Source organism: Tachysurus fulvidraco, chromosome 24, assembly GCF_022655615.1.
Source record: "Tachysurus fulvidraco isolate hzauxx_2018 chromosome 24, HZAU_PFXX_2.0, whole genome shotgun sequence".
Taxonomy (NCBI): domain Eukaryota; kingdom Metazoa; phylum Chordata; class Actinopteri; order Siluriformes; family Bagridae; genus Tachysurus; species Tachysurus fulvidraco.
The window spans coordinates 7,468,392-7,496,149 of NC_062541.1; the positions used below are offsets into that span (position 1 = coordinate 7,468,392).

Consider the following 27,758-nt stretch of genomic DNA (forward strand, 5'->3'; position numbering starts at 1 on the left):
AGATTCAGTTTGACTGACTGTAAAGAAAAACATAAAAAAGAGTCATGTGTTTGATGACATGAAAAACTATGCAGAGTAAATGAATCGGATGTCCCCCAGATATACACGGGTGAAGTACATACATAAGCGCATGTCATATCAGCACATGCATGTTGAACAAGAAAAAAAAAAAAAAGAAAAGACATCAGTCTCAAGCGTAAAGAAAAAGAAACAGATATTTATATGGTGACACACTGTTAAAAGAGAGAAACAGAATAATGCATTCTAGTGATGTAGATGTTCACTGCTACCTTTCTTCCCCTCCGTGGACTTGAGCATCCCCTGGTAGTAGCTGTCCTCTGCGAACACCACGTCACTACCCATACTATCAGTCGAATAAGCCCTTAGAGACATTCTCTCCACTTCTCTCTCTTTTACTAGATATTAAACCACTAAATTTCTACACTTTTCTACACTTCGACTTTAACTGACAGCTAGTGGCATCTGAGCAGGATGAGAAACGCCATGCAGTTGGATGGGTGTGTTCCAAGTTAGTGATTTCTGTTTCGCTTAACCATTCTCTTCTCCCGCCTTTTTCCACTTTTTTTCCTCTCTCTTGTTCAGTTCCTCTCTTTACCTCCTCCTTCTTTCCATTCTTCCTCCATGCAATAAATACCTTGCCTTGGGCAGTAAGGTCAGAAACTATCAATTACCGCTCTATTGGAAAAAAAGTGGGGGTCACTGTGAAATAGCCCCAACTTACATCTCTCTCTCTCTCTCTCTCTCTCTCTCTCTCTCTCTCTCTCTCTCTCTCTCTCTCTCACTTTCCATGTTTCTCGCTTTCCAACAGAACTCTAGAACTCTAAAGAAACCACAATGACAGAGATAGCAGAAACGAAAGTGACCGAAACGGGAAGTAAGAGATACAAATAAAACGTTTTTTAAAGCTAATTGTACCGCAAAGCTGTTGGATTCTTTATACTGATTGGTTAGAAGATGTTGATTAATCTTCTACAACAGTAGTTCTTACAAAAGTGCTGCAAAGGAAATCACTGGTTTACTTGAGGACACTACAGTGTCTATAGTAAACAGGGTCTAGTACAATTCATAAATCCTGATTTCCCAGTAACAATATAAACTCGTTTTTTATTAGTTACAAATGAGTGTAAAAAGAGAGAGTGTAGACGGGACAATAGAGTGGTTGTAATGAAGTGACAACAAGAACTTTCCCTGACAATCCACAACATTAAATGTATCCATAAATGAATAAAAAATATCTGCCATTCTTTAATTAATAGAAAAATGAACTACTGGCAAATCGGTGTTGCAAATTGCATTAAAACACTTACATAATTTTGGAGAATATAGAAAAAAATGTAGTAGAATACACAAAGTTTCCAGAGAAACGTGTTTCAGGCAAACCAGCCTGAAAAAAATGTATAAATTTTCCAAAGAGAACATTTCTATTCTCTTACTCAAGGGCATAATTAATCATCATACCAGAAAGCAGGATGATGACTAACGCAATCACTCAAGGAGACTGGTTATGAATTTGAACAACAGGGGGCAGTATAAAAATTTCCAATTACCATACAGGGGAAAGCCGGCCTTTTCCCAAAGGATATTGTGACTCATGATCACACGCATTCTGCCCACATTAGAGTGATTCTACCACATGGTAGCATTTTAGGGAAAGATGGAAGTCAGTTAAAGCAGCTCAGTGTCTAAAATGGCCTTGAGCTAGAACTGTGATAAAAAGGCACACACTTCAGATTAGAATCAGTTCTAGTATAAAAATACAATGATTTGTTCACTTATCACATAGTAGAGTCTCTGTCTGATTGTGGCTGAAAAGATGGCATTATAAAGGGCAGAACGTCACCCTGAGCATGCACATGCACACCAGATTATGATGGTACAGAACTTCAAAGCACTTATCTGTCTGCATTTCTGTATCGTGTAATTTAATTTAATTTAATTTAATTTAATTTAATTTAATTTAATTTAATTTAATTTAATGCTTCAAGGAGTGGGCCTCACAATTTTTCATAATCATCTATGTGTAATTAAAATGACTAAATATGGAGCAACTGAATTAGGCATTTGTAGCAAATAACATGTACAGCTCAGTGCAAAAGTTAGTACACCGTCTAACAGAAAAAATATATATCATTTAAACTTTAAAGGTCTAATATATTAAAATGTATTTATAGAATTGTCTATGGTAGTGATATAAGTGAAAAAAAAAAGTTTAAAATCGGGATTAAATATATCATCTGCTTTTGAGGTGTAACACAATTCAAATTCCTTATATCTGCTAGACCATAACAACATGTCAGCTTTGCTTGGATAAAAGATGAAGAGAGGATTCTTTGCATTTTAGTTCCATCCAACAGCTTGTTTGGACTTGAGTTGAGTGAAAAGTGGTCTGCTGTCTTGTTTGAAGGATTGCAGCCTGGAGTTAGGATAGCCAAGAGGCCTATGTGATATTAAAGCATATAGTACTGAGTAAAAAGTGCTGACAGAAGATATCTAAAACGGACAAATACGCACTAAAAATGCTGTATAGTAATCCAATTTTTACAAATAGACTAAGATAATTTCAAAAGCAAGTGAAAATAAATTCATGATGAAATGCATCAAATTCCTTGAAATATAGGCATGGAATAAAACACAGAAAGTGGGATGTTATAGGAAAAGTATTAATGCTGTGGTATGGCCTGGCACAAAGCAGAGTTACTCTCACCATGCCACAATTTATATTGTATTACAACATGTACACTGACATTTATCTTGCAGTCAGACCTACTGCCAGATCTGCTGTTATAGAAGATACATCATCAGCTTCTGTGATGATCTTAGGCGTCATCGGGCATCAAGACAGGATACACCCTGGACGGAGTGCCAACCCATCACAGGGCACACACACACTCTCATTCACAGACACAATCACACACTACAGACAATCTCCCAGAGATGCGAATCAACCTACCATGCATGTCTTTAGACCGGGGGAGGAAACCGGAGTACCCGGAGGAAACCCCCGAGGCACGGGGAGAACATGCAAACTCCACACACACAAGGCGGAGGCGGGAATCGAACCCCGACCCTGGAGGTGTGAGGCGAACGTGCTAACCAATAAGCCACCGTGCCCCCAAGAGTGTAACAACATTATGAAAAAAAACTGAAGTGCATGAAGGATGAGAGAAAGCTGCTAGTCTACAGAGGTGCAAAGTGATAGTTACACATGATAAAAGATGAAGGTGAAACTCCAAAAGCCCAAAGAACTGGCACAGACCCCCACTCCTCACACACTAAACCAAAGGTACATGTGACAGCTTGAATAAGCTCAGACTGGAATGTTTTACAGAACATGTTCTTCCCTCTCTTGCTAACCGACAATGTCGTAAAAACGCAGATTTATGGCAGGTACAGCATTAGTTTCAACAAACACAGGTGTCTAATTATAATTTTAACCAACAGGGCACCTACTGTTGTGGTGGGTTATTTTCTATGCAAATTATGGATTAAGCTCCAAGAGCTCAATTATTCATGAAATAAACGATCTTGATCCTGCTTTGACAGATAACGTCATACTGAAGGAGAACTGAATGTCAGACGCACACCCGTACTACTGAAATTGTAAAACAAAGCCAGAATAGCCCAAAGGCTTTGCAACAGGGAAGCTGGATCATCACACTTCCCCAATGTCTCACATGAAATCTAGGACATGGCATAACGGCACTTTCCATGCCACGCAGAATAAAGGAGAAACGGGTGGAGGAGGTGGTGATGGTGGTGGTTGTGTTTAACTGCAGAGTAAACTACTGGCTGATCCAAGTTTCTTTGTAAGCATTGTACCTCATTAACAATCTATCCTTGAATGGCCCTAAATCTGCTTTTCATTTAATACCCACGTCAAACGTTAGAAGGTTGTGACTAAATGGTTTTATGGCTTAAGAAAATGTCTCCATCTTGTGTTCACCAAGGAAGAGTGAACGTGAAGCAAGAATAAAATAACATCTGCACAACTACGTCCAAGTTCAACATCAATTATAGAGCAGTCAGATGAACAACCATGTTAGGCCTTATGGAAAATAAAATATATGTCGTTTCATCAGTGCAACACAGACAGGGTGTATTTTTAGATTTTATGGTTTCCGTCTATACGCCTCCATAACAGTCGAGGGGACTTTTCCAATGTGGACTTTTCCCACTTCATTTTTGGAAGGCAGAACTTTCCTACAGAACAGATTTAACCTCAGCCAGTTCTTTCTCAACATGAAACTATATACAGTTCCCAGATATATATAACTTGTCAAGTCCAGACTTACACGTTCACTTCGCTATGTTTACTCTTGTTTAATTAATGGGCAATACATTATAGTTGCTAACTACTATATTTTCAGATTTAAATAGAATGATCTTGGCATTTTTATATAAAGATATGTAACGGTGAGAACATATTCCCATTTACATAAGTGCAGCTCTATATTTTTGGCATTTAGCAGACACCCTTATCCAAAGTGATTTACATTTTATTTCAATTTATACAACTAAGCAATTGAGAGTCAAGAGCCTTGCTGAGGGGCCCAACAGTTCCAGCTTGGTGGACATGGGATTCAAACTCATGACCTTCAGTAATCTAATAAAAAAAAGAAATTAAGAAAGAAAGAAAGTATGTATGTAGGTAAAGATCACATCTAGTATCCTAACATAAAGCCACATGTAAACTGAAAAGGGGATTACATTAAAACAGGGACAATTAATTAATAAATTGTAAAACAACGGATAAGATCATTTTTCTTTGTTCGTGTAGTGAACAAATGACTGGGAGAGCAAACAAACATATAAATGACTAAGGATGGAGTTACAGAGTTAAAATTTCAGCACAACTTCAATTACAACAAACAAATAAAAGTATTTCTTTTCTTTCAAGTATGAAACTAGTTGCACATGTTTCTTTGTATGTGCTAAATTAGTTCCAGAGTATAAATCACAGAACCCTAAATCTTCTTGTCAGGGGCTATTTAAGCGCAGGAAAGCAATGAGCCGAGAGCGCAACACAGCAGAAATCCGCTGTCCGTCCCAACAACAGTCCAGGAATTAAGGGGGAGTCACACAACGGGTTAATATACTGAGCCCCTCCTATCCGTCTCACTAAAGCTCAGGGCTACGTCCCAACAGTATACTACTAAACCGCACACTATGTCAACATTGTACGCCACAGACGGTTTGGGACGTAGCCAGCCGGTCTTTACGCGCCCCAACCTCTCCGCACGCTTCACTCACCTGCGCAGCACATGCGGCTGTACAGATGTGGTCCGACTTCCCCGCAGCTCATCTCGTGAATGTACGCGGCACGTCCGTAAATCACGTCCAGGCTGAACGTAGTGAAGCAGGGTGCCAGCGCCGCAACAGCCGCCATGTCCTCAGCAGCGGCCATGTCCAGTATGAAAAACTCCCTCTCTCTAACGCGCGCTCTCTCTCTCGCTCTCTCTCTCTCAGTACGCTGTACTCGCCTCCGCAGCAGTTCAGCTCGCTCGCTTAGAGCTGTGTTTTCGTCTCCGAGGACACATCAGGCGGCAAAAGGAAAGCCCGGCCCATCGAGGTGTGTGCTGTGGAGCCCAGAGCGCAGAGCTGAGAGTTGAGGCGAGTTGCGCGCTCCAGGACTTGTACTATTTGAAATGTGACTCCCCAGGACACCCCCGCTAAATCTACCACAGTTACAATCAGGCATGATGGATTTTCATATTTAAAAAAAACATGAAAAAGTTTTAATAATAAGCAGACCTAAGTTGCCTGTTCTGATACTCGATTCTGAGATATATGAGATAATATGTACATGGACCTGGAGAAACACCCAGGTTAAATAAACATTATTTATTACCATGCACTGGAGTCTAGAAATGTTTCTCTTATAGGGCCCTTTGTATTCAACAAAAAGTTTGAAGGTGTGTGTGTGTGTGTGTGTGTGTGTGTGTGTGTGTGTGTGTGTGTGTGTGTGTGTGTGTGTGTGTGTGTGTGTTTATATTTGTTTGTGGGTGTTTTTGGATATGAATCCTTTATTTTATTTCATATGAATGAAATTTTAAATTGTGAGCAATTCAGGAGCCACACCTCCAACCACAGCCATAAACTTTTGCATTGAATTCTGCAATTTCTAACAAATTTGCAAAGGTGTTGCTTAATTGTTAAAATCCTGCTTTTAATAGTCAGTCACTATGGCTTTTTTTTTTTTTTTTTTTGAATATGTGGTAGTTGATTCAATATTTGGTTAGAAAAGTAAACAAAGGCAGAATAAGCTTATGTGAGCTACTAGTGAAAGAGCTACCTAAAGATCTAGAGATCCTCGTGAAATTGCTATATCAAAATGAACATGTCCAGCTGTAGCTGAAATGTCAACCTGTTTTTTTTTTGTTTTTTTTTTGTTAAGCTGTAGAAAGTGTATCATTACTACAGTCTGGTCTACTATTAAGTCAACTCGGTACTCAGTCTTGTCTGTCTTGTCAATGGAAACATGCCAAACCATGTGAGGAAAGAATTTTAATAAGATATTTTTTTGACAAGACAGATACATGTCTGATAAGAGTTAGATGAGGTGATTAAGTAAAAACAAAAAACTTAATAAATCCTCGCCATCGAACCATGATCACAACTTCTGTCATACAGTAATTTAAAATCAAGGATTTGTTCTCAGCATCGTTTTAACTTAAAATCAAAAAATTTCTGAAATTGTCTTACAGGTTCAAGATTACTTTCTATTCTGTACAAAACAACAGCATGTTTTTGGGAAGTGAGAGAAAACTGAAAACCCATAGAAAACTCGCCTGGACATGGCGAAATCATGTTATACAATTACCCGAGTTTAGGGTCAAACCAAAAACTGTAAGTCTGAATGCTGAATGTAAAATTCTGTAGCATATTTTGCAGAAAATCCCTTCAGGCTGAGCAAATATATTTGAGAGCGTTCATTAGATTTTCTATACTGTTCACTACAACGCATTAAAGAGTACCCTTTTTTAAAAATGTATGAAAGTTTAAAAAAGTTATGTGGAACTTGTGAGTCAGACAACCCGCACGATCGTTTAAAACGGGGGAAATCAACAAAATCTACGCACGCAGGAACTCTGAGTCACACCAGACCACAGCACATGTGGAGTGCTGGATTTGATTAAGAGTTTCTGTAGCCCAGATTATGGGCTACTATGAGAGCTGTGTGTTCGATCGACCTAAAGCTACTACACAATATTGGAGAATTTAGCGACAAAGAATTAATTTTTTTTAACTGTGACTTGCTTATGCGGATTGTTTGGGTTATAAAAGCATAAAAGGTATTTTCCTACTGATCGAGAATGACTGATACTCATATGGGAGAAAAACTGCTGTGAGGAAGGACACAGCATATCCATGTATTTGTACTTGTGAAATTGGTGCTGCTTGGTGTAATAGCATTTGTGGGAAGAGTCTAAAAAAGAGAACCAGTTTAGATAAATGTCATTAACCCCTAACAGAGTGGGCATGCTAACAAAAAAATGGGAGTATCTCTCACAAGGCTATGTCTGAACAATGAAATGACATAGCAAAAAGGCCAAAGATAAAAGACTCCACCCATGTTCATCTTGCCAGTTCACCTATACACATATTTATAAATGGATTTATAACATCCTGCCTGAAAGCGCATGCCAAGTTCAACATTCTGAAAAGATTATTTTCCATATTCACCTACTCCTGCTTAACAGTAACATTCAGGACGTCTTATAATGTTTGCCCAGCAATCACTAGAGCACACATCAAAAAGCTTGACATGCCTCCCAATGTAAAGAGGTTCGACCTTCTTGGAAGTCAACAATGTTATGGCGGTATCCAGGATACACACACGGTCCGTTCAAAGACTTAAATAAACCACGTCTGAGCTCCGATGTTCTGAATACGGGTATGTTCCTTATTTAAAGCTCTGAGCAAATCTCAAAATAACCACCTGACATAAAGGCATGGATGACTGTCAGCTGGAAGCTTATAAAACTGCACACTGTACTCCATACACCAATAACTGAGTTCTACACTGGTGGAATGGTATGTTCCTAACACCAGGATACATAGCATGAAACAAGGAGAGCTAAATTTAGCATCATCACCTGTTGTATTTAACAACACTTTCCCCTACAAATCAAATGTTATGGTGCACACTATTACTACAGGCATTACTACATGAAATTACAATGTACACCTAAAAGTTTCTGTCATTTTTTTCAGTAAAATACTTTTGATTGAAGCCAAACTGTCATGACATCCTTTAATCGAGATCAACCGCTTACAGCTGGCATAATAGTAACTTAGTTCATTATAGCGAGCTCCTTCCAACACCAATTCTAATCCTTAGATAGCAAATTTATTTCGCTAACTACTCAGAAATGTTACAGTCTTTAATAAACCCATTTTAGTAAACGTTTCTTGTCTTACAATTTGTCTTTGAAATGTATTCAGAAGGTATATAAAGCAATAACTTAAGAAATCCAAACACAATGATACTGAAATCATGTTTTGGGGATTATTTGGACATATTGGACTTATTTAAACGTCGGGCACAATGAGACACTCGTCCGGTGAGCATGACAAAGACTTTGTGTTTTACATCTCAAAAAAGATCAGCTTTCTCGTTTCTAAGGCCCGTGTTACTGACCACAACTAAATGAGCATCGGATCGCCGGTTAAACGAGATATTCAGGTTTATCACTGAGAGTGGGCTCACAGGATGTAGGTAGGCATACACAAAGTGTAATGACAGCAGATAATTTACCAGACAAACTACCTGGAATAGACACACCCAAATACTCAGCCTCACCTGCTCACAGTGAGACATGAGGAAATAATGTTCAAAAATGTTCAACACTGCATTGAGAAAGAGGTTAACGAAGCCAAATTTTAGTGATGTCTCCAATCTCGTGTTGCAAGAGTATAATAAATAGAACATATGTTTTTTTTTAATCCTCTGTATGATATTCATAGTCAAAAAGAAGGTACACCTGTGTACATCGTAGCACTATTGTAATCCAACACCTGTGTTTAGGGTGTGGCTTCTAACTGCTTATTAAAAATGGACCAAGGCCCTCGCAGCCTACAGATGTTTCAACTGAAAAGTGACAGCAGCATTCAAAGTCTTTAAAAGTTCACTTTAACTATGTGCACAGTCGTGAAAGTCTGCAAAAAAACAAGAGGTGGATCCTTTGTACGCTTCGGAGAATTAACATTCCTTACATTCTTTCAGGTGTCTTTATGACGTGCTTCTGAAAATAGCACAAAACTTTAAGCTCGTGTATAGACAGGGATTTAAAATCGTTAACTTGATTCTTTGTTCTTTTCTGCGGAGACATTCATTAATTCATCATTATGTAGGCTTTTAAACAGCAGCTGAATACAACAGTTAGGATACGCCTCTAAAAACGTCATCTGGTAGCGCTCGGCATTTATGGGGTTAAGTGCTGCAGTACGGCTTGCCAGGAAAAGTCGTGTGTGTGTGTGTGAGAGAGAGCGAGAGAGAGAGAGAGAGAGAGAGAGAGAGAGAGGAAGAGAGAGAGATAGAGAGAGAGGGGTGGTCACTCATGGGGAGAAGAAGCATACAAGACGAGAACTTCACCAGAGACGTCAGAAGAACTGCTTGCAGCTACTCCTTAGCATACTGAATTTTTTCAAAGTTTTTCTAAAATAGCAGTCTTACCTTCTTCAAGTTGCCTCTTCCGCTGCCTCCAATTCCAGACGACTATCAGCGTGACTATATGACCCAAAACCACGAGGGTTGGGAACACGTTTCCAGGGGGGCTCACCGGCATTGGACTTGGGACCGAGTGTCTGCCGGTGAGCGCTTACACGCAGCAGAACGAGGCTCGAGGTGAAAGGTGAAGGAGACTAGAGGCAGGGGGTGGGTGGGCAGAGAGGGGTGTGGTGCTCTAGCTGGACTTTAAACGCCGCAAGCACGACGCATCTATACTGGATACACAAGCCGAGCACGCCTGTGCTGCCCCCTCCTTTTTTTCGATCTCTCTCTCTCTCTCTCTCTCTCTCTCTCTCTCTCTCGCTCTCCCCTCTCCGTGACTCAGTCCTCTGGTAAAAACGGCTTAACTTCCTCCCCTCCCTCTTTCCCTCCCTCGCTTTCTCTCTGTTCAGTCCATCCGAAAACTTTCTCCTTACAATATGTCTGGCTTTTTTCTCTTCACACTTTTGTCTTTTGTAACTTTCCTGTCACTATTACACAACAGATCTTATCTATTCCCTGCCACCGACTTATTTTATCCATGCAACAAAGATCGCCATCCTTCCACAGACTCTAAAAGGTTTGAGTTAATAATACATGAGAGTTCTTTTTCACTGTCTCATCAACCACGTGCCAGCAAAGCAAATAAACACAAGCGACTGCTTGACTTTGAGGACAAAACAAAACATTAAGTTTAACTTCAGGCTATTTGCCCTCACAACAAGGCAAGTTTTCACTCTGCAGGAATCACACTGTGTATTTCGTGTCATTTAACACAGCTTCATTTCTGTACTTCATCTCTTTTATTCTCATTCATTATGTAATGACTATATTTTCTCAGCTCAGTTAATTCCTACCTTATGCCAAAACACCAAAAACAAATGTGCCCTGACTTCCCAGAAGCCTTAAAGACCTGGGCATTTAGTTTCCTTCTGTCCAAGGGGTAGAGTTTACAGCTCCTTTTCAAGGATATCGTGTTACTCTTCAGAGAAATGAAAAAAAAAAAAGAAATTCTAAAAGCTGTGTGCAACTCAACTATTAAACGCAGTATGAACCAGGATAGTGAAGTGCAGTGCTACTTTGTTATTACTCTTTATCTTAGTGGACAGAACGCCCTTGACATTTTCATCACTCACTTGTCACCATGTCACAAACTTGCCTGCATTCACACACAAACACACCTCTGCAATACAAACATCAGGAAAAAAAAAAATGCTTTCCAAGTAAGCGGCGTTTCTTCCGCATGCATTTGGCACACACATAATGTTCTGTTGTGCTTCAACACTTGAAATTGACACTGCTGCAGGCAGCAGGAAGAAACCCAATCCTGATGCGGTTCAGTCAGACACCAGCGTTGCCTTTGGGACGAAAGTCTGTGGCGTCACTGTCATACTGAGACGAATAAAGCTTCCACAAATAGATGACACATTACACTTGATTCATTTTTGGCATGAAAGAGACTACAGGAGGGTTTAAATACAGAAAGGAATGTAGAAGTCAGTTATGTAGATATGTAGCCAACCTGAGACACTGTCATAAAAACACATGCATAAGCGCACACTCACTCACACACACACACACACACACACACACACACACACACACACACACACACACACACACACACAGGTGACCTACCAGGTATTATCTTCATTTGAAAGTTTTGGAAGTTTATTGCAATATTACAGGATTACAGAAAAGGAAAAAACGGCAGGACTGGACAATAGATACTGTATACACAGAGTGGGGTAAAGAGAAAACAGCAAGGTGACCTTATATGATCTGATCCATACTGGCAGCATGACAAGGCACTATTAAGCCTGAGCTTTCAGCCATTATTGTGCTATACTTGAGGTCTGACTTGCAAGTTGGTGATGGATAGAACTAATGTGGTGTCCTCTAGAGGCTATTTTGTCAGCTCACGCTCTCCTACAGATGGGGTGGGGTTAGTTTCATCTTCCTGAATTTGCAAGAGATAAACTGTAATTGTGGTGTACACCATGAACCCAATGACACAAGAAAGATCACAGAAATCATCATCATATTTCAGTGTGTTATATAAAACTGTACCTTTAATATCACTCTTCTATATTCTGATAAACTGGTTACTAATGTTTTAAGAAAATCCTGCCAAAAGACACATAACCTCAGAAAAACAAGTCATTTCACATTACACTAAATTAAATAGCCTAAATAAATATGTCACAAAGTATCTGTCTCCACATAGCAGGTAAAGGCTTTAAAATATAACACAAACCAGAACAAGGGTCAGCATTCATGTCAGCACCCGCTTCTTTCCTTCCTTAACCACACAGTCTAACCAAAAGCATCATTGACTACCTACCATTTAGACGTGGACGACAACAGCAACAGCAAAGGTTCATAGCTGTACCCAGAAGCCTTGTGATCCCTTTCAGCCGAAACACAGACTCTCGCTAACAATTTAGCACATCTGACCTCAAGACATGTGTGATGATCAGACCAATGAGGCGTACAGTAGGCAAAGTATTAAAAAAAAGTTGAGAAAAAAAAAATGCTGGAAGGAAATTGGGAGGGAGAAGGAAAACGGGGGCTGAGGTTCTATTCATCCGCATGGCTCCACATGGCTTTCCACTGTGGAAAAGTGCTTCCCTTGTGGTTGTTGCTAGTTGAGACAGGGGGATACAGAATGGTTTCCAGTATTCATTTAACTGCAAAACACTGGGAAATGCATTTATTTTCTTTTAATTTTAAACATTTTAGAAAAAATTATAGGAAAAACTGAGCACTTTGACAAAGATATGATTGTGTGTGCCTTTCAAGCAGCAGTGGGCAGGGCTAAGCTTGCTGAAGCTCTATTATATGCTGGGTGATAAACTGGGACAGACTAGGCTACATGTCCCACCCCAACCCTCAAAACCTCCATCCATCTTTCATTGAAACAATGGGGTAGTGGGAAGGGGTAGTAGTTCCAGGGGTATTGGATCCAACACACCCACCACTTCACCCACCCCATCATCCCTTAGGATACATAGAGCTCTCAGAGTCTGCAGGGATATGAGAAATATGTTACGGCTCATCTTATTGCTTGGTTCCTTGGGGCCTGGGAATTCTACATTAGGCCAAACATTTCCCAAGCATATTGTCTAAGTCAAAATCAAATGTGAATTCCAGATTCATTATTCAAACCACTTTTGGACAGCTTCCGATATACAACCTGGATGTAATTACAAAAACTAAATGATAGGACGCGCTGTGTTTACTTGAGCCCAGACATTTTTACACAGTACACATGGATGTATTTATACTATTTATAGTCAGTGAGTGCTTTATGCAAAATCTTCGCTGACTGTCGACTAAATTCTTTTTAAAAAATGATCCCCTATAACCATGAAATGTAATACTATAGCAAATCAGATGCCATGCACAGTATTCCCTGTTAATCAAGCGACATAACAGCAGGTTATATAAACACTGCTGAAACCTTTTTATGGAGAATGAGCCCTCTCTCTAAACATCTGAGTCCATTGCATGTATGCAGCTTGAATAGAGATCTCAAATTGTGCCTACCTTGGCCCTGTTGGATCAAATCCTCCATGAAGAATCTACCATCATCAATCTCCATGTCAGCTAGCCTAATGTTCAAACCACAAAATAACTCAAACACACTGAGAAAAGAACTGAGAGCTTGTTGTGTCTTTCGTCTTTCTGACTGTAGCTTTTATTTCTTGCAGGCAGGACTGCTATAGTTGGGAATAGTCATTATTGGCAAAATCAAGGGTGGTAACGTCTAAATGTGATCTTCAGGACTACTGGAGTGAGTCAATTTCTGCCTGTTAGAGTGAGAGAGAGAGGGAGAGAGAAGGGAAACAAGGAAGGGAAAAACTAAATGCAAGCTAATTGGACTCAGATCTCCCGCTTCTACTTCGTCATTTATCGGCCTGGGAATGGAAAGTTGGGAAAGTTCTGGCGCGGCACATAATGAGGCGTTTCAAGCAGTCTACCCACATCACTGAGTCATTATGGCCACATGATGAATCAAACTCCAGGGCTGTCAAAAGCATCACCTTAGATTCTTTCTTTCTGTTCTAATGTTTGCAGATGATTTCTTCAGGTTTTAATGAAATTTATCACCAGCAGGTGGCAACATAAGAACATATAGATCATAAAACCACGCATGGGAGAATTTTGTCACTGCCAGATTCTGTAAACAGTCTGCTGAATGTTTTCTGTCCAACAGTTTTCCCATAGCTGTAAAATTAGCATTACCGCTGTAGCCAATGGGTTTTCAGTGGGTGCTTATAACTGAGTGCTTCAGTCTTGAATCCCTTACCGCTGAAAAAAAAATCTAGGAAACTCAGATCTAGGAATCTAACTGAAAACTTTTAAATTACACACAGTAATGAAATACTGTTGAGATGCTTTTTTGCATGTAAGCTTCAAGCACAGAGTCGATTTGACTATCAAGTTCTGATCAAGTTGATAATGAAGGACTTTCTCTTTCACTTCGTCTCATTAGTAAAGCAGACTGTTTATCTCTCTCTGATGCTTTCTGGATGAGTGAATAATAAATTAACAGAGCAGAGACCACAGCAGCGGCAAGAGCAACAGCAGCTCCCCTTATAAATATTTGCGGCATATACATGCCTGTATAAACCAGATGGGCCAGAATGCTAACAAGAGAAGCCAATGCTTCTTCCACCCATTTTCCTCCCAATACTACACTACAGAGGCAGGTCAGTTCTTCCTTTGGAATAAACACTTCATGAGTGGCTTTGGAGGATTAGTCTAGTTTGAGTTCATTTCCAGCTCTCTCTCTCTCTCTCTCTCTCTCTCTCTCTCTCTCTCTCTATATATATATATATATATATATATATATATATATATATACATATATATACATATATATACATAGTATATTCCAACTATAACTCCAAAAACACTTGATCTGAGTAAAATGTAAAGAAATATAGTTTAGAAAAAGGAAATGAGGAAAAACTTTTGAAAAACGTCAAAGGGAATTGTGATTTGTGTTTGCAGACTAATGCAGGAACACTATACCAGATTAAAAGAATTCTTTAAAAATTTTTACCTGCTATTTTATAAAACATCTATTTTATTCTGTTTCTTTCATTGAATGAACAGCGAGATCCCTGAGCAAGGTGATACAATCGAAATTCCCAGCCTTCTGATTGGACAGGAGGCACAGAGTGATGTTACGCTCAACATAACCTACACCGGAACATGTTAGCTGTAACATCAGTTGCCACATTGACCTCCGTAGCTGAAAAGATCAGCAAGAAATATGCAAGAAAATGGATAAGCCAGAGTTTGCCTTAAGTTAGCTTGCTAACCCTGCCATCTTTTCAGTGTGTTTATATTCTTTGTGCAGAAGATGGTGCAATTTCTTTTTGAGGAAATGATGTGTGTGTACATAGATATTGCCATCTCCCTTATAAAGACTTTGGTATGTCAAGTATCCCATGGTAGAAAATGAATATATCCCATAAAGTGGTTACTGAAGATGAATTAGTGTATGATGGTTTTCAATTTCAATCACAAAAAGACAAATTTGAATGAAAACCAACCAAATCCACCTGCAAGTCTAAAAGCAGCATCACCATTCCCACACTCATTGTTTTTTAGCCAAGAGGAAAACAACAACAATACACTACTACCAATGCGCCAGTGGAAAACTGACTCAGATTCCAACTTTAAAAAAGCCCATAAAAACAGTCATCTTCTTGTCATTGTTTTTATTTCCTTTTTTTTTTCTTTTATGTTTAGCAGTTGGCAGTTGAAATTCAATTCAACAATGGATTAAAGGAAAACCTTCCACCATGTCAATTTCCTTTGGTAAGCACTGCTCTCTTGGGTGCTCTCACAGCCTGAATCAATGCAAATGTATTCTTTGTACTTTTTAAGCAAATAAGCAATTATACAGGAGGCAAACGGGAAAAGGAGTGAAGAAGTGAGCTGGGAAAAAATGGAATGAACAATCAGTGAGGATAAAAAGTCGAGCCTTATACAGTTTAAACCTAAAGAATGTATATCTGTGTATACCATACAAAGACGATCTCAACAGCAGACATTCAAAATATTCTTTATACTGTAAGTAAAAGATGAGAATGTACATTAACGTTGATTTCACATGTTTATGTTTTTTGTACAGACGCTGGCACAAAGTAATGTCATCCTGATTCATTACGTACCAATAACAGTATATTTTAGTAATGTCGCACATATCAGCTTCAGAGTAACATCAGACTCCATGCACTACTGGCATCTGGTCTATTCTAAGCACCAACACTGCAAGTCCACAAGTAGCATAACAGAATGGAAGACATGCCTCCACCAAACATTACCCACAGTATAGTTTAAAAAACAGCCTCATATACTGTTATTAAATTCCCTGTAACATAAGGGAAATCGGCGACTTCATGATATGTCCCATGATCTGGGAGTCAGTTCTCTTAGTAAGGCCTTGTCCTTTTCAAAACTTCACTTCACTTTCAAAAGTACATCCTGATCTGTAATAAGAGCCGGTATATACTATTTTATACATAATCTCATAATAATAAATACATCATGATTACATTTGCTTATTCAGCTAAGCTTTTATTTTCCAAATCAGATAAGAACTTAGAGATGATAAAGTCAAGCAGTTGAGAGTTAAGGGTCTTGTTTAAGTATTTGCAGCAGCTTGGTTATTCACAGTGGACCTTTGGTTCAGTAGCTTAAAAACCACTGAGACAGCATTTCCCTACCAAGTCAGACCAAACAAATAAAAGCGTGAGTCTGTTGTATTACAGACGTGATGAATGGTCAAAAGTTACTACTGTAAATTTACCATAAAATGTAGTATTTTCATTAGTCTTTGCCAATGACTCTTAACAATTAAAACAATCCTCTGAACAACCATTTAGAAAGATATATTTCACATTATAAGTGATTAGTATAGAGGTCATATGCCATGGTCATAACATTTTAATCCATTTAGAGCACTAATAATACTGGGGGGGTTAAAAATTTTGGTTATGAAACAGCATTTTTTATGAAGTGGAGAAACAGATGCATTTTCTTCTAGTAGATCAGACTTAAGGACTAGTATGTAATGCAGAAGGGAGACTCAACAAGTATTAGCAAGATAGTTTAGGTTATTTAAAGGGAATATTGTGATTGTGCACAGATAAGTGTAATTAGCAATCAGTTGACAGACTGTGAAATTGGAGCTCAGCTGGATTTGAAGTTGATTTGAGGAAGCTGTGGGCTGAGAATCAAGGACTACGGAGATGTTGTTCACAACTTGCGATGAAGCTGTAGGCTGAAGGATTTGTTGTAGGGCTGGGTGTGGCACAACAGGACTTATTTTATGTTAGCCATTGAATTTAAGACATTTAACTATGGCAAACGGCATAACGACACTTGAAATTGAACAAATGAAATGGTCAAATGTGTTGATCATGTTAGATTTAACGAAATTGGATCACACCTGCTCTTAGCATTTCAAATTAAAAAACAATACGTGTGTGTGTGTGTGTGTGTGTGTGTGTGTGTGTGTGTGTGTGTGTGTGTGTGTGTGTGTGTGTAAAAGCTAAAGGCATAAATCAGTCTTTAATTTTCCTACAATAACTCAAACTACAACAGGTGCTGCAGCATTTCCAAAAGCAGTTACAGACATACATACAGTATGAGTGCAATGAAACAATTACAAAAATCTGAATGACTGAATGACAAGAAGTCGACTGAATGACATCCCATCAAGTAGAACATAATCGATCCAAGAAACAGAAGCAGTCCAGGGAACAAGCACAAGCTTTGAAATCAGACACTGCTTGGTACTGCTTAGGTCACTGTTTAAATATATAACGAGCAAAATATTTCAGACACACCCTAAGTCACTAGCACTAAGTCATGTGGCCTTCTGACCAAGTACTTCTAATTTTTAGAGTGCCAAAGGCCTAATTTCATAAAGAAGAGATAAAAAAAAAGCATAGCAACAGAAAGACTTGTTCTTTAAACAGAACTAGCAGATCAAGGCACCAAAAATATGTCATCATCTGTAATAAATAAATAGTCTTTTTAAAAATGAATGGAGAAGATAATGCATATTTCACCCTTGTATAAAATGCAGTGACAAGTTTAAGTACTAAAATCATGATCAACTTTTGGACAAATGTGCTCTCACTTCATGGACTCGTTGTAGCATTTATGTTAACATTAAAGCTTGGTGGCTGCAGAAACATGCTTGTTTTAATACAGACTTGTTTTAATACACTGCCAACCTTTTTGACTACAGTGTAATTATTTTTGTGATAAAATAATTCTTCTTATTAAGCTAAAGTATACAAGCCACTAGTCACTGAACTAGACTTATATTTATCTTTATTAACATTCACATTAATTCACCCTGCCTCTGAGCCTTTAGCATCAGCTCTGCTAGCAATACACAATACTTAACACTGTGCAAGTATGCTAAATTATATCATTAACCCATATTCAACAATAGGAGATTATGGACATTAAGAGTGCACAAGCGTTCTCAAATACCTTAATAATCATGATACTCAAGACAGTGAGAGTGATGCCGGTGTGTTAATGGAAATAACAGCACTTCAGTTTCCATTTTGGAATACAGACAATAACACCTCTGTTTTCTAGCATTACTCACACATAAACCTGCTGTTAAAATGTGTGCTGTTCTAAAGGTCAGCTTGGTAAAAACTACAACACTTACTTGTTTAAAAAAAAGAACCGAAAACTGGCAAAGGCTAATGGAAGTATGAGTGTACCATGTATATTGCTTTTGGACATTGTAGATCAATGCTTAGTCAGCTTATCCTTTAAAATGTTGTCACACTGAAATAATTAGAATATTGCCATTATTTTCTTACTTTGACAAATAAAAGATAGCAAATTAAATCAACAAACCAGATTCCCTGAAATTTGTTATAAGTTCACTTTGTATCTTTTGATTTATAAAATAATAAAATCTAAAATTAATGAGATCACTATTCATGATGTATTACAGTATATTGGGAAAACATTATATACCTATTTCACTTTATTTTTCAATGATTAACATCATATCATTGATATATGACTGCAAGTCTTTTCTTCTTCTTCTTCTTCTTCTTCTTCTTCTTCTTCTAATTATTATTATTATTATTATTATTATTATTATTATTATTATTATTATTATATTATAACAATAAATGTTTATCCTTTGTTCATTATTATATTATAACATTAATATTATTATTATTATTATTATTATTAATATTATTACGTTGCATCATTATGTTGCATTTAAGCGCAAACACAAATTTTGCTTTTTCAGTCCCTTTTTTTTACCTTATCTTTAAAACCTGAACCTTCATGCTAACTCTAAACATGACCCTTAGCCTGTAGATGGGGCAAACTGGTACAAACTGGTTTCACTTCATTTCACCAATAAAAGTACTGTAGGGCCTCAGGGTATCTAACTGCATTCCAGAGGCACTGTTATGTCCTTTCAGCTTAGTGCTGACAAATGTAAGGTTGACAGATCACTTGAGACTTTAAGCTACATCTCCCCCAAGGTATTTAACACACAAACAGACAAAAATCTTAAAGTCTTAATGTTTTGTGCACCAATGAGGAAGAATTACAAAACTATTAAACCACCCATTATACAATAAGCCTTGCTAGCTTTCAGAGACCAGTATCAACCACTAAATCTTTCATGTTAGTCACATATTAAGTACCACATACTACATTGGGTTTGCGTTTAGTATGAAATTTGCCTTTAGTATGAAATGCCATACAGTTGACAAAAATTGCTGGAGTCAGAGCAGTCTTAAGGGCTACTGCAGTTCACCTTGCAGACTGCAGTGGGCTTGAAAATGTTTAAAATTTCTAATTGCCCCTTTAAATCTTATGACAGATACAAACCCATACTGGGTCCACTCATGCATTCCTCTGTTGCGTCTATGGTGCTGACCATTAACCACGTCTCTAATTCTGGTATGTCGGAAAAGGATTCGTGAAAATCAGACACTCTCAAGAGACTCTCACACACTTCCACAAAGACACAGTCGGCCTCTTTTTCTTTTTAACAAAGCCTCTATTGTCTGATAAACAGAATATTTAACTGAACATTTTTTAAATTCTTTTTTCCCTTCTCCTTTTTTTTATTATTATTATTAGTAGTAGAAGTAGTAGCAATACTACTAGTAGTAGTTGTTCTGCAAGTACACTCTCTTTACCCTCCGAAATATTCAGAAACAGAATTACATATATTTAAAAGAAGAATTTTTTTAATTTAATAATAAATCACCATAAATAAAGTTGATTTGTACTTTAGCAGCATCCCATGATTCAGTAGTCTGGACAGACCCAGACACAAGATACAGACAGACAGACAGACAGACAGACAGACAGACAGACAGACAGACAGACAGACAGATAGGTATTAGGTATTTAATCATTTGAATGGATGGGGAAAAAATATAACTAATTTCACTGATCAGTGTTTCTGTGTTTTAACAGGGTCTTTATCAATTACATTAACTATGCATGAATAAATTATAAACACTTAAACAGTAACAGTTATAGTTTTTTCAAGCTATGGTCTTTTAGATATTTTTTCCAGTGCACAGGCTCAAGGCACAACTGCAGAGAAGCAATTAGTCAAAAGTGGAACTGAACCCAATTAGAGCTTGATAAGAATACAAATGTAATAACGGGAACAGGAACATCTCCATGGCAACATATCACAAAGGAAATGCAAGGATTCAGGAAACACATTTAGTGAGCAATAAGGTTAGGGCTGACTCACAGATGCTACACTTTAAAAAGCTACACAGACTGACTCAGCTTTTCTGCTCCCAGGTGGGTGTGGTCAGTAATGATCGCGCTTGGCTGCAGTATGATCGCTGGACACAGCAGGGACAAAGTAATCCTACTGTACAGCTCTCTTGGCTAGATCCTAAATATCATTGTAATGATTTAATATAATTTCCTAAATAAACATTTAGAAAGATGAAATCTTCAATGATTCTTTTAATAGTTTCATAGGGTTCCAAGCATTGAACTGGTTAAAGGTGTAACTCTAAACTGAACTCGATTTAACTATTTAACGAATTTCACATTTTTCATTTTATAAAAGGTCACATATCACAGGATTATGTTTGTTTCCTATTAACAAATATTGACTGCCTGCCTTTTTTTTTTTTTGCTTTTTTTTTCCTTTTATGCTGTGGTCACGACTCTTTGCATTAAATAATGCTTCTTAATTGCAACCCAACTCTGATGCATTTCAGAGGACTAATCACACACTGTAAAAGTTTATAGGCTTTTAAAGATTTACAGCAATCCATTGTCTTGATGACTTGTGAGTAGAAACAAAGCTTATCCTCATGCTGAGTTTACTCACATTTTTAAGGCAGCAGTTTCTAGCAAGTTCAGCAAGTTTTAAGTTTTAAATCATTTCTAAGTTTAATTATATTTATATGTTTTACAGTATATGTAGCACTCGTATTTTGAATGATTCTCTTAATTATATATAGCTACAGAGTATATAGGAAGCATGGAAAACATATTGTGTGCATAATCTAACTAATTAACATTATAATTAAAATAAAAGAAATAAATGTTTATCCTTTGTTCACAAACTAAAGTTGGCAAAAGCCTTATATTGATAATCCGGTAGTAAATGGCACAATCTATAGTATATTTTGATACCATGCACACACACACATAAAACTGTAATTCTTTTAAAGAAATAGAGAATTCCATTAACGTTAAAAGAGCAGTCTATGTCAATAAACCCATTTACACATGGACACAATCACAATACAACCATTTTTAGCAAACAGTAAAAATGATCAAGCAAAAGTCATACACATAGCATTCATTCATCATATAAGGAATCCTTTGTCTTTTCTGTGTACTGTATCATCTTTGGCTATCAGTGCTGGCATGATTTAGCTGGAAGAAGCTCTTTGTTTTCTAAATTCTTTAGATACTCAACCCACATCCTGTCATCCGTTGCAGGAATCTGGTCTGCTATGACTTCCTTCAAATGGGAATTATTACTTCTGATGAGCCCTAACAATCTAAATAAAGCCGATCTTGCATTTTAATATAACTATTAGATATTTGTTAGATTCTCGAATCTGATTGATTTCAGCTTTCTTGAAAGAATTAAAGCAAATCCAGGTTTATGTTAACGAATGTGTTCATTCTAATAATTTACTGTATACCAATAAACAACGTAACACAGTAACTTATATGGGAGATTTAAAAGCTGTATCATTGTTTATATAAAAAGGTTTTCTGTGAGTAAATGTTTATTTAGCATTTTTGGAAGGAGTCTCCAGTGTCAGCTCTTGTATCAGGTGAAGCTAGAACTTGAAAGTTTTCAGGATAGAGTTTTACATTAAAGAGAGTTAAAAAAAAAAAAAAGACTTCTGAGGGAACCACTGTTGTAGCTGCCATGATGCAATCGAGAACAGGAAACTGTCGATGGATTAAATGCTGTTCTGCAATAAATAAAAAATAATATACAAGCATTCGAAAGTTGTTGTGTTATAAGCTATGCATACAGATATGGATGTGCTTCACCAGGCATCTCAAATTGTATTAATGCCTGGTTTGTAAAATAATTAAAGGTTTCAAGCATCAGAGGATTATATAATCCTAATTTCTTAAACATTTGTTACAGTAAGCAAGTTAAAGCATACATATTACTCATAAACATCCCTGTTTTCTAGTTCTGTTCTAATGATCTCACCTCAAACATCTTAGGTATATGTGAAATGTGCATAAAAATCCTAAGTGGAAAAAGAGTAGGCTGAAAATGAATCATCAACTGTCGATATGTTGAAAATGTACGAAATGGTCAAGATACACATTTGCTAACAACGTAAAATGAACAACAGATTACTTTAAAAGCTTGTTAAAGGTGGCAGTGGATAGTCAGATATTTTTCCTTTTCTAGTCATTTCCCAGGATGCAAAGCTTCTTCAGCTGCCCAGCCTCTTGAGGTTTCCTCCCTGTTATTATGTTCCATCATGCTGCACCATCTGGCAGAGCCAGGACCAGGACTACGTGTAAAGCTCTATAATTTAACTACTGACAGGCCTCAGTGGAACTTAGAGAGAAGAAATAAACCAAGCAGGATGAAAATCAAATGCTTCAGGCTGTTGGAGCTTATGATGAGAAACTGTGCACAGTTGTAGAAGAGGAGCATTGGCATAAATAATATAAATATTGTGGATTTAGTATTTTAGAGTTATAGCGGTTTTGCCATCCAGAAAGTACAATTTGTGCTTTTTTTATATAAATGACTCATTTGTGTGTAAAGGTTTTATTAGCAGTTTCCTTTACTGGCTCTGAAACGCATTCATTTATGAACAAAAAACACACATGGTGGAAGATTTGTTTGCCAAACTGAACCATAGCCAAGAGAAACAATGAAAAATAAAACAATGTGTACAGATTGGTGAACAATATCAGACAATAGCAAGGGGCATGGCTGTCTAAGGAAACCGAATTCAAAAGAGGTCCCTGAAGGGCAATTTGCACATTTGTGTGGGGCTCTGTGTTTAAGCTATCGGTCTGAAGATTGTGAAATTTTACCCCATCACAGACACAAAGCTACTGTTGATCCAGACAGTAAACTATGAACTGATTACATCCTGAATGTACATATTTCTGTAAAGATTCTTTGTGACAATGTCCATTTTTAAAAGACTAATACAAATGAATTGAATTGAATACATACAGTACAAATAAACAAACTGAATCAACTCTATTCCAGGATCCTTACTATTAATACCAAGAACTTTCCTTATAGTGTCATTATGCCTCAAGCTAAGGAACCTAGTCCATGTGGACTTTCCCAAAAAACAGACCTGCAATTTAAGGCCACTAGACCCTTTGAAACAAAGCAAATTATTTCCTTAAACTTAACTTAGACGTCCACCTGAGAGCACGTTTATAATGAAATACTTATGATGGATTTACTAATGTTTCTGCTGCTAATTTGTTAGTTGGTGCTTCATTTTCTTTATACCTGTGAGACAACAGAGTAAACAAACTCTCAAACATTTGAGATAACAGTTTGTTGTTAGCTCCTAAAGACAAATGGGAAAGAGCTTCTTCGCTTTTTCAACACCTTCCAGTGTTATATTAATGAGAATTCTAATGCAAACATTGTACTCAAAGTTCAAGAAACACAGTTGCTCTTCTGACAGTTAGCAAAACTGGATAGTTAGCAAATATGCACAGGCAATGGTATTGCTATAAAAAGTTGAAGCTGATCTGTTGGCGTAGAATGTAAAGGAGAATCAGGAGATGAGTGTAAATACTAAAGCACCGCTGCATCGCTCACAGAGCTGGTAGAAACAAAGGCTAAATCACGATTAAGCAGGCAGTCAATTTGTATTCCATTAATCAAATTGAAAATAGACCAATGAAAGAAGTTTATACTAAAAATATTCATTACAAAGGAAACTGTTTCTTATGAAAATTAATATTAATATTTTTTACGATGAATTTAAAAAAAAAAAATTTAATCTGGTTTTGTGGTGTATTTTTCAAGCAAAATTTGTGACTTTCACGTCACTTCAAAATTACGAACAAATCTAAATCTGCTTATAAGTGTTAAAGCGATGACACCTCAGACCTGTTTCTGTAATCTACTACTATGTACACTTTAAACTATTCGTATTCATCTATTTTGTGTTGTAGAGTTATTATTGTAATAGCTAACATTTCAGAGTTGCTAACATTTACAAATGTTCCTTGGTTCTTTGTTCTAGGACTGCTTTAAAAAAGTACCAGCAGTAACTAAAAGAATTTGGGCACATTTACCATCTCTGTAAGAAAGTGCACTGTGCCTTTGGCATACCAGTAAGGCAGAACTGTAAAGTGGTGGCTTCATGGTTAAAACTCTGGGTCTTGTGAGGTTGTAAAAGCCCTTTCCTGTTCTGAGGCATTTAGTGTCAGACAAGGTGAAGAGGTCAGCTGCCACAATGCATACTTACTCTGCTCTGGAGACCATAAAACTTCCCACACCCAGAAATTAGAGCACAAACGGCAGCTTACCTGAAAATAGAAGAAAATATAAAAATTATGTTATATAATAAAATTACATTATGTGATATAAATAAGAAATAGTAATGTTAATTGAATTATTTTCTTAAGGCCTTTTTCACAGTTGTGTCACACAGTATAAAAATGCTAAACAGTACAGCCAGGGTGGAGGTGGTAGTGTGAGTGATAGCAAACAGATGCCAGTTTAACAGGAAAATCTGTTAAAGATATCAGACAGACCCAAATGGGCTGCCTATTAAAACAGGGAGGGACGAAATAAAAACAGAACACAATAGCTGTAAGGAAATGTCGATGGCGCAGAGTGAAAGTTTAACAGTAGCATATTTTATACTTTAAACTTGATTAAGTATTGTAACATCCTAATGCATTGCTGTGTCTCTTTAGCAGGTTAGAATAATAGGAGAAAATGTGTACTGCTGTGGCAGCGCCACCTGCTGGGGATTTAAATCTGGATGTATACTGTACTGTAGTAGAATGCACCCAAATGGGCCAGCGTGTATCTAGAGTAGCTAACATTGTGAATCCTGCGTTAAAAATTCAACACACAGCCTAAAGAGCATCAGGACTTCTTGATTCTTAAGTTGGTGAAATTTGCCAAATCCCAGTTGTGGACCCATTGGACCATTTTCTCTTGTATTTGAATAAATTTGCAGAGCTGGGGTACTCTCATTTTGTATATAACCCAGTTTTCGTCAACCATTTTATTTATTTATTTGGTTAGTTATTTATTTAGTTAGTTATATCTGTACCACAGACAAGTGTCCTATAAATGTATATCTAAAAAGCACATTTACATTCAATTTCAGTAAATCTCCTGATTGGCATCAATTTAATTGTGGATTAAGGTTATGATTTAGTTCTGGTTAGTTCTGTGATTAAAAACGTGTCTGCCTGCAGACTGCAGAATATAATTTGAGCAAACATACTATAACCCAGATAATCAAATAATACGATATATCTACAACCTGACATAATATAAACTGTCATTATGGTGTCTGTTTGGTGTCTTTAAGAAAAATCTTCTTTTAAAGCTTGATGGGAAAGAAATCAGATGTGCTCTTTAAAGTTGGCAGTAAATGTGTCCTGAAAAATACTTAAATCATCTGTTTCTAGTTCAAGTTTAGACTAGCTCATTTCACTAATAGGGTGGAAATATCTTTTTCATTCCAGCTTTAAATGAAATTAAATTAAATTTTCTCTCAATAAATCTCAAAAACAGTAAGATCATTTGTTAGAACGTTAAATAAAATTAATTGTAAGGCTTTTAAAAAGTGCACAGAGAGGTGTGTCAGATACTCGTGCTGTTTTCATATAGAAATACTGAAAGGTAAAAAATAAGCACATGAATCCATCAAATTCAGCTAACAAGCAGAAACCGTAAGACTTTTCATTTTGTCTTAGTGTTTTAGTGCATGGCATGTTTGCAACCCTAAGCTGTAGACTGCCGTATGTGGACACTCTTATATAAACTCTACTCCCAGCTGCTGTGGTGAACAGAAACCCATCAAACACTCACACTATTTCACAGCATGATGCAGTCATGTGAGATGCAAAACTAATCACACAAAAAATAGCTCAGGCACTCACACAGACATGCATTTATTTTTGGACAAAGCTACACGACTACATGGACTATCTTTTACATACTGAGTGGAACCCTGCTATAACTCCTTCATTGTATAGAAATCGTTCTCTAACGTAGGCTGAAATTCATAAACGTATTTTAGAAGCTATATAAAATAAATAATCTAATGACTACATTAAATTTTTTTATGAATTATTTTTATGTTTTAATCATTTTAATGATTATAAAAGATAATTATAATAAATTAAGTTTAAACTTAAAATTTAAAAAATATGATGTTTTAAATAATAAATAAAAAATATTGTTTGTGTTGAAAAAGAAATATATATATATATATTTTTTTTTTTAATTTAACCCTCTGGGGTCTAAGGGTATTTTTGGGCCTGGAGAAGTTTTGTCATACCCTGACATTTGTGCTTTTTTCAGTTGCTTATGAAGATATAAATGGCTAAAGTCTAATATCACTGTAATCAGCACAAACTGGACTACAATAATATGTGAGCAGCGTGTATGTACATGATTGTGTTTTTGAGAAAACAATGTTTATGCGTGGTTAGTGAAAAATGAAACATTATAAATCACTTGAATAAGGCCATAAAACACATACAGAACATTGGTTCACAGGACTTTTGAGAACTGGATCTTGTATCCTAGAGTTTTCAGACATAATAGGGAAAAATAATAATAAAAAAAAAAATAGAAACCATATTTTTATATGTAATACTTTTATTTGTTTGTTTTTATTATTTATATATCTTATTTTCCTTATAATAACCCTATTTCCTCCAAACTATTTAGCAAAAAATAAAACTGTATAAAACATTTAAAAAAAATTAGATTGACTTGCAGTTGGCAAAACAGTGATATCTAAATGTGCATTTCAAGCATGACTCATCATTTTATTGCTGTATTTGCAGATTATATGATATGAAAAGATGCAGGTATGCTGCTTTGCTTCATATTAATGAGTTTAATTTAGCATCATTACATACCTATAAGCGACTATTAAACTGAAGAGTGATTGAGCACTCTTTTGTTCAGTCACAGAGCTGTTCTGGGATCACATTCCTCATCCAGAAACCAGAATAAACAATTGGGTCCTTTACTCTGAAATGTACTTTTGACATATTTGATTTTGTATCTATTGCTTTGATTCAGAATCTGATGAATTCTTTCTGTTCACTCTTTCTTATTACTGGCAGGAAAAACACACAGTTTAGCATACTTACGAGAACAAAAACTATTTTCAGGGCAATAAAACAAGAAGCTAAACTCCAGACACTGTCATCTCACTATTTGGCTTTCAGAAAAAGATATTTAATCGCATTTCATATTTTTATTTAATTCTTCAGTGAAAACATT

General features: G+C 36.8%; 1 protein-coding gene across 19 annotated transcripts in view; it reads right to left on the bottom strand.

Moving 5' to 3' along the window:
- The window catches only part of pleca (plectin a), a 101,690-nt gene that overhangs the window by 38,013 nt on the left and 35,919 nt on the right, over positions 1–27,758 (bottom strand). For 2 of the 19 annotated variants that reach the window (XM_047807698.1, XM_047807697.1), the window contains exon 1: positions 9,698–10,001. The exons of 13 other annotated variants lie outside the window; for them this stretch is intronic. In XM_047807698.1, coding sequence (XP_047663654.1) covers positions 9,698–9,809 — 112 coding nt within the window. In that variant the 5' untranslated portion in view covers positions 9,810–10,001. Of the gene's footprint in view, positions 1–5,271; positions 5,834–9,697; positions 10,002–27,758 lie in introns of those variants that run through there. 4 more of the 19 variants (XM_047807696.1, XM_047807695.1, XM_047807705.1 and 1 more) reach the window with 3 other exon arrangements.